Consider the following 11,453-nt stretch of genomic DNA (forward strand, 5'->3'; position numbering starts at 1 on the left):
CTATAAACTCTTTTTCAATTGCACCTACTTGGAGGCTTCACCAGATTTTTGTGCCTCTGCCCATAAGCTTCCTTGAACAGCTCTTGTTAACTTCAACCAATGCAATGGCTTTAGCTTTTTGGTTTGATAGCTCTTTGAACTTATAGTACGAGATAAGCGTCCCTTGGTGCTGGAAGGAGAACTGAATGGTGGAGCAGGAGTTGGTGGTGCAGGAGATGGAGATTCATTACTACCCATCTTTAAAATACCTTTACCAAAAGGAAGGGGAGGAGGGGGTGTAGAAACAGCATGAGAAGAATTGGATGAAAAAGTGGATGAAGGTGGTGGTGGTGGTGGTGGCGGCTGCGGCGGTATTAGAGTTGAAATAGTCAGATTGGTTGCTTGCCTTGAATGAAGAGGAAGGGGTGGGGGTGGAGGAGGTCCAGCTCTAATAGCACCATTCTCCTTCAAAGGTGGAGTTGGAGGAGGTGGTGGTGTTGGAGGAGGAGGTGGTGGTGTTGAGGCTCCCGCTTTAATGGCGGGCTTATCTCTCGAAGGTGGCACTGAAGGAGGTGTTGGTATTCCTAAAGGAGGAGTGGGAGGCAGTGGTGAAGTTACAAGAGTATCACAACCAAGTTGGGGAGTGCTTGATGACAACTGATCTTTGCCCCTTAAAAAAGTTTCAGTCCTCTTGGTAAATGAGGGATCTATTGATTTTGAAGCAGAAATACGATGAGGAGGTGTTGATGAAGTTGGAAGAGTTTTTGAGGCATTGGAATTCGTGATAGTTCGCAATGGAGGTATTGACGGTGAAACAAAAACACTTGAAGGTTTCACAGGTTCAATTCCATCTGGAAGTGACAAGGTTTGATTTGAGGCATCCTTAGATATTTTCTTATGAGTGATATCAGCTCTTTCAAATGAGGCATCAACATGTGATGTAGTTTTAGCGTGAGAATCTAACGGTAACTGAGATGGTTGTTGACACGTAAGATCAGATTGACTGGCAAGTTGAAGGCCAACTTGAATGTCTTTGTGCTTATCCTCCTCAATCGCATGAGCATGTGGAGAGGATTTTGGTGAGTGTAGAAACTCAATCTTTTGTGTTGAGAACATGGAGCTCTCCATTCCACTATTCAAGGTCATGCGTTTCTTTCTCTCCTGATGCTTTTTAGGACTTGTTTCCAATCTATAAGGGCTTCGAGGACTTTGAGGGCTAAGTTGTACACCATATACCAAATCAGTGTCAAAGTTTTCTTGGACAACATTTGATGCACTAATTTGTTGAAGCACATTACGTGCAACATCTGCCTTGGAATCTAACCAATCAACAGAGCTAAAGATCTCACGAACTTTAGCAAATGCTTCCATTGGTAGACCTTCTTTCTCCTCAAACCCAGAGAAATCTACTGCAGCAACTGAATTAGTAGCATCCACCTCTGAGAAAAGAATCTTCACCCAAATAATAGACTTCATGTTAGAAGAAAGAATGCACACACACACAAAAACACAAAAAAGAAAAAAAAAGGAAGAAGAAGAAGAAGAAGAAGAAGAAGAAGAAGAAGCACCACAAACGGCCATGTGAAATTACATGTGGCCAAGAATTATACCTCTGCTCTGAAGTTCTTTGGAAATTGAACCTTAGCATCCCACAAAGTATCAATTTCGTCACGGTTAAGTATCAAGATGTTTGACCTAATAAAAGCAGTGTTAAACACAGCTCGAAACATCATTTGTTCATGCTCCATGTCATCATCCAAACTGATACACTCAAGCACAACATCACCTTGGATATGGCAATTGATGTCAATTTTAACTAGTTCGCATTCTGTCTGCAATAAAATGGGAAGGGATTCAAAAATCACATATTTTAAGGCAAGAAAAAATTTATTGGAACTTTATGGAAGAAAATATGCCAAAGAGAAAAGTTTACTAATGAGGAAAAGTGACTTCTGAATAGAGAAATATATTGATGCATTAAGAAAAAAAAAAAAACAAAACCTCTCTAACAACTTTGAAATTGCAAGAACAAGATAAAGTGTGGAAAATTAAGCTCGTTGTTAACTAAAATCCCTCGTAGAAATTAATTTGGACATCCTTCTATTACTTTCTCTCATATAGAGGCGCTCTTGGCTTCACCTTCCAACTACAAACATAAGGATATAGTTTAAGTTAACCACAACCATATTTTGGCTTCATATTTCCAATTGTTAAAGTCACACTCAGTTAGATATTCTAAACCTAAAATAACCACAATGACAATCAAGATCATGTATAGTATCCCAAAGTATAGTTGATGTAGAAGAGAGAAAAATTAAATTGCTTGGAAAAATCTCATAGGCACGTTGCAGAATCTAAATAAAAAAATAGTAATGTTGAAGCTCAAAGAAATAGTTTAGGAGAGTGATTATGACAAGCAGATGGTTAACAATCTAAATTTATTCAATTATGATAAAATTAATTTGATAAAAAAAAAGCTTTAAATTGAAATCTTATCATAATATTCTAGAATTCTTTCTATGTTGGAGAGAAGAGGAAGGCAACTTGAAGTTGAAAAGAAAGCTAATGTGGGCATACTCCACTTGTATTGGTGCTTATGAAATGGAAACTCTTTTGTAAATTAACCTTGCATACAATCATAATTGCATTTAGTAAGTAAAATTTAGGCTAAACTCAATCATTTCAAACTATACATGATAATTGCAGAATTAAAAAAACATATATATCTCTCCAAACTTTTTAATGATTAACCTTACTTATAACATATAATTTATGAGTTTTTATAGTCTGTATAGAATAAAACTAGAAATATTTCAACATGATTTATTCTGTTCAATCAAAATAGCATAGGATTATAAATGTATAAACTGCAAATTAAAGTCAATAGTTTTAAATTATATATGTATATTAAATATTTAAATTCCTTACAACTCAAAAAATCCATGACTATTATCAAAGTAAAGTAAGAATTGTAATATTAGTTTTAATTAATATTAATCATGATAACATTATTTTTCACACATTAAAATAACATTAAAAATTCACACAAGACACATGACCATAATTTTATCAATATTTGTTTATAGTTTTCACTTTGCACTTGAATAATTTTTTAATTTCACCAATAGCAATTCTCCCTCCTGAAAATATAGTTTTGCACTTACACACACACACACACATCTTGGCTAGTCCTGATTATGGAGTATTTTTTCTAATTGCAAGTTTATCTTGTTCCGACTTGTAAAAGGAAAACTCATATTTTATCCTTCACAGTGAAAATGCAAGTAAGTCTCCATGTGCATAGGCACAACAATGAAACACGTAAAATTATTGTGTGGTATTCTTCTCCTTATCTGTGATGATTATTTTAACATGCGCATGAGTGTGCTGCATGGTCATTTTTGAACAGAGACAAATGTTACAATCTAAAAAACAAGCACAAGTTAGATGGGCAAAAATAAGAATGCGTCTAAATGCCAGCAAGAATAGTGAAGACTGCAAATAAAAAGGAGAGTAAATAAAAAATAAAATTAAGAGAATATGAAATAACCTGCTTATAAGCCCGGGCACTTTTGCCTTTCCTAGGAGTTGAGCACATAATATTGGTAGTTTCCTCTGAAATATCATGTCCATATAATCGAAAAACTGGACGACAACCCCCCTCTCCATCAAAATTAGGAATAAATCTTAGAATAACACAATCCAATGTAAGACATCTGTCCAATGGAGGCCATTCTGAAGCCACATTCCTCCTTGAAACATATTGTAGATACCTCAATTGAGAAGGGATAGGATTCAGTGGTGACAGTAAGTGCAAAAGCTCCCTAGGAGCCTGTCTGTAAATCATGTCAAGAGTCTTCTGTTCTACACTGTACTGCTTCCTATAAATCAATAGTGCTGCCAGCATAAAAGCCAAAACTGGCCAGCCACCCCGCTCACAATGCATTAGAAGCAGATTCTGTTGCCCAAGTGAGAGCCAACTTTCACCTGATCTTAGAAAATGGTGGATCACCTCCATTTTGAGCAATGGGCAACCTTCATATTGCCGAGGGTAATCCATGATGGTCATATCATATTCAGACAGGATGTCAGCAAACTGGCTTTGTCTCTTTCCCTCACGGAAATTGAACACCAAGAATGAAGAATCAGGGAAGTGTTCTTTAAGTTGACCAACTATTCCACCCATATAGCTTTTATAATTTTCTTCTTGCCAAGCATCGGTGGTAAAGCAGTAATCAAAGACTATATTTGCACAGAATGCAGGTTGTTAGTCATGAAATTAAAGCATTAATTGCAAAATGTTAACCAAATGAAAGGAACCCAGTTCCTGTTCTGATAACGCTGTGCCAACAAAACATTTTATAGTTTAAAAGATGCTACCCCAATTCATGGTACAGAAAATTCAGCTTTAGTAAAGTTCTCTACACATGTCATTACAAAAAAAAGAATAGTACATGCCCAACAAAAATCATGATATTCCTTTAGATTTCACAGTTATGGTAGGACCATCACAGCCTATTATTATGACTGGAAAAAAGAACCCCAATACCGATCCTAATCCTATTTATTCAAGGCAACATACCCCAGCAATTCAATTGTTGAAACATCTCCAACTAAATTTTATCACATTAAATCCCCTTCGTTTATGTTTCATTTCAATACAATAGGCTGCAATAACTGAGTTTAAACAATTCAATTCAATTATATACTTCTTCATCATCAGCAGTAATACAAAACCATATTATGCGAATTCAAAATTTGCAATCCATTTTAAAAAAAAATTAAGAGAGAGAGAGAGAGAGAGAGAGAGAGAGAGAGAGAGAGAGAACGCACCATAAACACGCTCACAGATCTCGAGCAAACCATCAGGAGGCTTCCTGTAGAACAATTTACGAAACAATGCCATCTCCGATTCAAATTCAATCAGCACCTTCCGAAATTATTCAAGCAGAAACTGTTTTGTGACGATTTTTTGGTTTTTGTTGTATCTCTGTGTTTGTGTTAAGAGTTTAAACTTGGCTTTCGGGTAAAGAAAGCCAACAGAACGATCGATCGATTGATTGGGTCTGTTGAATTTGTTCGTTGGCTGTGTGTCAGCTGCTGTGATTTCATTTTTATTGTTTTCTGTGTTACCAACCGACGTAGCTTGGTGCGGTGGCGGGTTTTTTATGACGTGGATGCCATTAACGGATAACGGCATATGTGTCGGTTTATAAGTAAGGGTATTTTGGTACTTTTGTTTGTATTGGGAAGATTATAATATACGAGAGAGATATATGGATAAAGCACCACGTTTTCTCCACTGGGTCATGGGTTTTCTTTTCAATTAAATATTTCGGTTACCAAAATCCACAATTTATTTTTTATTAATTTTATAAAATTTAAATTATCAAATATATATCTACTTAACAAAATGATCTATATTAATTAATATAATTTTTATATTAAAATTTTATAAAAAATAATTTTTCTATTTCTAGATTCTCTAGAGATTCTTTAAAAAAATCATTTACAAGAACAATTAAATTAAATTTTTATATAATCATATTATTTTTAAATTATTTTTATTTTTTAAATAATTTTTTTAAATTAAAAAAAAAATAAATTCTTCTATGTAGTTTCCAAATATTTTCAAATATGAAAATTAATAAAAATAAATAAATTCTCATATTAATTTCCAAATAGACTATAATAAAATTGTCAAAATAAGATAAAACAATTTAATTATAATATTTTTTATAATTAACTATGACTAAAATTTTAATTTGGGATCTCATAATCTTTAAAGTAACTCTAAATGATTGAATTAAAAATTATTTTTACTTAATTATAATATTTAATTAATAATTAATTATACATCAATAACATGAAGTTTTATTCAATCCACGTTTTCTAATATTGCTTAACCCAATATATAAAAGCTCAATTTTAAAAAATATTTATAAAAATGTTATTTAATTTAATAATAATATTTCAAAAATACCACATAACTTATTGATATTAATATAGTTTAAAAAATAATAAAAATAATCTATTAATTAAACTTATTTTAAAATTTAAAATTACATACTATATATCTTTATGCCATTTCTTATTTAAAATTATATCAATTATTATTAAAAAGATAAAATATTATATTGTTGCATGGATATTTAAAGTAAATAATTAATAATCATTTAATAAATCAAAATTTAATTTGATTTCGAAAGATATGTAATTATTTGAAAATTTTAATATAATTTAAAATTACATTTATATAATTAAGTAATAATTTTACTATTAATAAAATTTTATTTATGATTTTAAAAATATAAAATATAAAAAATAATTATTAAATTCGGTTACTAAAATAAAATATAAATAATTCCTAAAATGTTCAGGCAAAAAGATTTTAACTTAATTTTTATAAAAATTCTTTTAAATTCTTTATTAAAAAGTCTCAAATTTAAATTTGGTTAATGGAATTAGGAATCTATATGATGGAAAAAAGCTTCCCATTATATATTTCATTCCATATATTAAAAAATGAATGATCTCATGATTTTAACATGATATAAACTATATAATAAAATTGTTATTAATTCTCATCATTAAAAATACATATGTATTCTTACCATATTAAGAAATGAGAAAATATAGCTAAAATGAAAATTTCATACACAAAATAACCTTCTCATACTTCTTTCATTTTAATTAGTAAACATGATGACAAAATTCTTTACATTGCTAAGATTTTTCATATATAGCCTTGAAAAAGATAAATATTAAACGTAATCATTCAATTTATGAGTGTTTTCATAAAAATTATTAAATTTTAATTTTTTTTATAGAATTCTCTAAACTTCAATTTTATTTCATAAAAATCATTGTTATTAAAAATTAAAGATTTCTATATTAATTTATTGACCCGTTAACTATTTTACAAATAAAATTATCTTATTTTATTATTTTCTTAAAAAAATAAGATGCATGAAATGCATCCAGTTACCCCTTCCTTTTCTCTATTTTTTCTTCATCAGTAACTATTAGTTAGATAATTTTATTTATAAAATAATTAACAGACCAGCAGACTAATTTAAAAACCTTTCATTTTATATTACAGTAATTTTTATGAAATTAAATTAAAATTTAATAAATTTTATAAAAAAAAAAATTTGATAATTTTTGTGGAAACACTAATAAAATTGAGCGAGGTATGTGATAGTTACCTTTACGAAAAGTTAGTTGTGAAGCTAAGCCATTGAAAAATGCATGTTGGTGGAAGGGCCACTCTCTTTCATTTTTGTTGCTTTCATAATCTCGCAAATTAATATGGTCCACAAGTGGATGTCTATTTTTTTCCTTCTTTGTTTTTAATGGTTTCCGCCTCAACCTTAATTTATAGAATTCTATTAACCAAATGTCCATATTTCTCCGTCCATCTTGGTAATATTTATGTCCCATACTATTTTTCTTAGAAGTGATGGATGGGTTTAATAATAAATACAAGATGTTTTATATTTAAATAAAAAAATATTACCCATACTAATTGATGTGATTATTAATAATTTTAATTTTAATATATAAAAATAATATAATATCTTAAATTTTTATTAATTATTTTATATTTTATTGTTATTACTTTTATGTTTTAAATTTTTTAATAAAATTTTTATAATAAAAAAAATTAAAATTTATCTATAAATAATATAGATATAAATATATGTAATAAGTGTAAATATGTGTAATAATCATTTAAATCATAAAAATTAAAATTTAACAATAATAATAATACTTAAAAGAAAAATAAAAGAGAATTAAATTTAGTATAAAAATATAATAATTACAAAATAAGGTAAACTATTTATAGAGAATGCATTTGATAATATAATAAAGAATAACATGTGACAATAATTAAACATGTCAGTCTCATGAAAATATCTACTTATTTTATATGTATATATATATATAGATTTAAAAAATCAATGTCAAATGTAATGTTTAAACTTACTTTTTTTAGTGTGCTTTATTTACGATTTGGGGTTTTTTTTTAAATTACTTTTATTATTCAAAAATTTTAAAAATATAAGTCATTAACTTTTTATTTAGTTAAATTAATAATTTTTCATTTTAAAATTTTTAGAACGATGCATTCAATATAAGCTCTTATACGAGGACGAGCTTAATGATTATTAGATTAAATATTTAAATTGAGATTTGTGTCAAATTAATTAATATATGTAAAATAATTATATAAATTTAGATATAAATATTAATTTAACGATTATTTAATTCATTTTTATATGATGATAAACTTATAATAGTTATACTTTTTTATAATATTGACTTATTAAATTTTTTATTTAATTAAATAAATAAAAATTATTAATATTTTAAACTTTAAATAAATTTTTTTTAAGGAGGTCAAATATAAAGGCCCATTAAACATACTCTCAATTAAAATTTAAATTTTAAGAGAGCGATGGCCATCGCCAGCATTCACTTAGGTCAATCATTGCTTTTTAGTCATATATATATATATACCATTTAATAAATATTATATTTTATAAAAATTTATCTTTAACCAATTTGGAAAAAAAAAATTTAATATAATATGTAAACTTTATATTACTTAACTATATATACATTACTAATTAAAGCTAATGTTCTTTTTTTTTTTTTTTAAACCATATAAGATAGAGAGAAGAAATTATTTAAGGGAGATAATTAAACTCCTTTTATTTTGCTCATCAATTATTATCCACTTCATTGCCATTTTTAAAATTAAAAGAAAAAAAAATCATAATGCACACCGTTAAATCAATAATCTAGTGTCCAAACTACTATCTCTTAATCAATTATTGATAATTCTCTCTTATTTAAAAATTACTCGTCTTCTTGTGTTATATGCGAATTATTATAAAAATTATAATAATAAATTATTTAATAGATTTATTAATAAAAAGATTAATTATAAATTAATGATTTGTAAGAATAAAAATTTAATTTTATTTATCTCATATTTTAATAAATATATATTATTAATACTAAATATAAAATATAATCAGGAATAAAACATAAATATTTTCATTAAATTTATGAAGTATAAATTATGTATATTAAAATAATAATAATAAAAAAAATGTTTAGATTTATAAGATAGTAAAATACTATCACAAATAATAGCTGAGATGAGAAAATAGAATCCCTGTAAATCTCCATCTTGAGGTAGTAGGGGATATTCTATAGTCTATTAAACAGGAATAGAGATTATGCAGTGAATGTTTAATTACTATTCCCTAAGTTCCTCCTTAGTTTCTTATTGCTCAAGACAAGAGTGTCACATCCTACCTCTCTGTAAGGCATAACATGATCCCGTAGTATACCTAATGAATTATCAACTTCGTCTACTGATAACCTATTAAATACACTACAAGGGATTTTAAAATTTTTTTTACTTCTTTTTACAGTGGTGAGCACTATTTACAGGTGTTAAAAAATTTTTTGAACTGAAGTGAAACAGCTAACACATTTAAATTATTAGTAATTTTTGTAAAAATTTTGGCGGATTGCATCTGTATTTTGAATAAAACAGTTCTTCAAAGACCTATAAAAAGCACTTTAAATATATTTTTCAATCTCAAACTCTAACATTTAATCAATACAATATGTTTCTCAACTCAAATCCACAATAATTTTTTAATATTTTCAAAGGCTGAGATAAAAGAAATATATTACAAATTTTACAAGCCAAAATAATTCACAACTTATTTTACAACTTCAATGTACAATTTTAATTTACAACTGCTCAAAACCAAGAACACTATATACATACAGTGAACATACATTACAATACAAAATGCAGAATATGGTATACTTATTATACCCGATGATCTCTCACTGAAGCACTAACAGCCTAGTCTGCTGCCCTGTCAGTCTGTCTACCTGCAACAGCAATAAAAAGCTATCGCTGAGCCATTATCTCAGTGATGCACAACATTAACCAAATACAACTTTAAAACACAAATCATAAGTCATATAAATAGTGGATACTTAAAACCATAGTTAAATTCAAAGACAATGAATGTCATAAAAAATTTAAACTCCATTTCACAATATCACAATAAATCTCAATAAATCAAAACATGGTTAAATTCAAAAGACAGTGAATGTCAATAAGAATTTAAACTTCATTTCACAATCTCACAATACATATCAATAAATCACACACAGCTTAATCATGTTCCAAAGTTCAATTCGTCCCAAAAGCCGATGGCTAATGAGGAATTCAATTCGTCCCAAAAGCTGATGGCTAATGAGGAATAACATATCTAGCTAGCAAAAATATAAGTACTCATTCTATTCGTTCTCAATAGGCACATACCTCAACACTTCAGTCAGAGAGGGAATTCAATTCATCCCACTAGACAAGCTAGCGAGGAATTCAATCAATATACATGATAGCTGTGGTTTCAAACCATTTACAATGCTTTTCAATCAATAAGTATCCATCAAATATCATTCAAACAATTTTCCACAGTTTCAAACTATTTACAATGTTTTTCAAGCAATAAGTATCCATTCAAACACATTTCCACAATTTAAAACAATAATATACAAATAGTCATAATTTATTTCAATTGAAAAATTCAAAAGAAATAACTGTTGTACACAAACCTCTGATAACTGTCTCTTGGCTCTGACTCGGTATTTCCTTCCCCTTCTCTGAGTCTTTGCTAACTGAGAAACACAATTTGAAGTGTTTCAGTACTCATTTAAACTGTCTCTAACGACAATGCTTAATAATTAACTTATTGAATTCTATTATTTCCTTAGTCAACCTAAGATGTTGACCCTCGATGCAGTCTAGGTGAATTAGGTTTTAATGTTACCAACATGTCATATTTGTAGCCTTTTAGGGTTGGTACATGTTACCCAATTCATTTCCATATATATTGCGTTTTATTACAATTTGTCAGATTCCGATATATCAATTTGACCTAGCCGAATGACCTAGTTCCCTCGGTTTTCTGATTTCAATCAAAACTACAAACTTGTAGATCTATGTCTTATTGCACATGGGGTAAAATTTCAGGTCATTCTGAGTTATGTAGACCGAGTTATGGTCATTTTACTATTGCTGGTCAGAATGTACCAAAATTGGTCACTTTAGGTCACTTTTGGTTCAGCCAGTTTTTGGACCCGAACTTGTGCAAGCTATTTGACTTGCTTATGGTCATTTCTGGGCTTTGGTGTCTTCATAAGACTTGTAGATATATGTCTCAACTATTCATGGTAAAAATTTCAGGTCAATTGGACCTGTTTTGAGTGAGTTATGGCCAAAAAACTAACTGCTGCCAAAATAGTCAATTTTCAGGCCTTAAATGCACTAATCCGGATTTGGTCATTTTTCAAGTCACCTTCCAAGCAGAATTTTGATAAGCTTCCTTCATGAAAGTTGGCACTTTTTGTGCCTAGTTTCATCTCTAATTGAT

At 28.8% G+C, this 11,453-nt stretch overlaps 1 protein-coding gene across 2 annotated transcripts in view; it reads right to left on the reverse strand.

Moving 5' to 3' along the window:
* The window catches only part of LOC110632417 (formin-like protein 13), a 70,490-nt gene extending 65,341 nt beyond the window's left edge, over positions 1-5,149 (reverse strand). For both annotated transcript variants that reach the window (XR_002490663.2, XM_021780639.2), the window contains exons 1-4: positions 4,813-5,149; positions 3,530-4,221; positions 1,590-1,811; positions 29-1,431 (exon numbers count right to left, since the gene is read on the reverse strand). Coding sequence is in view for 1 of the 2 variants with exons in the window: in XM_021780639.2 (XP_021636331.2) it covers positions 29-1,431; positions 1,590-1,811; positions 3,530-4,221; positions 4,813-4,885 (2,390 nt within the window). In the remaining variant the exon portion in view is untranslated. The remainder of the gene's footprint in view (positions 1-28; positions 1,432-1,589; positions 1,812-3,529; positions 4,222-4,812) is intronic.
* Positions 5,150-11,453: the final 6,304 nt, after the last annotated feature.

Source organism: Hevea brasiliensis, chromosome 17 (assembly GCF_030052815.1).
Source record: "Hevea brasiliensis isolate MT/VB/25A 57/8 chromosome 17, ASM3005281v1, whole genome shotgun sequence".
Taxonomy (NCBI): domain Eukaryota; kingdom Viridiplantae; phylum Streptophyta; class Magnoliopsida; order Malpighiales; family Euphorbiaceae; genus Hevea; species Hevea brasiliensis.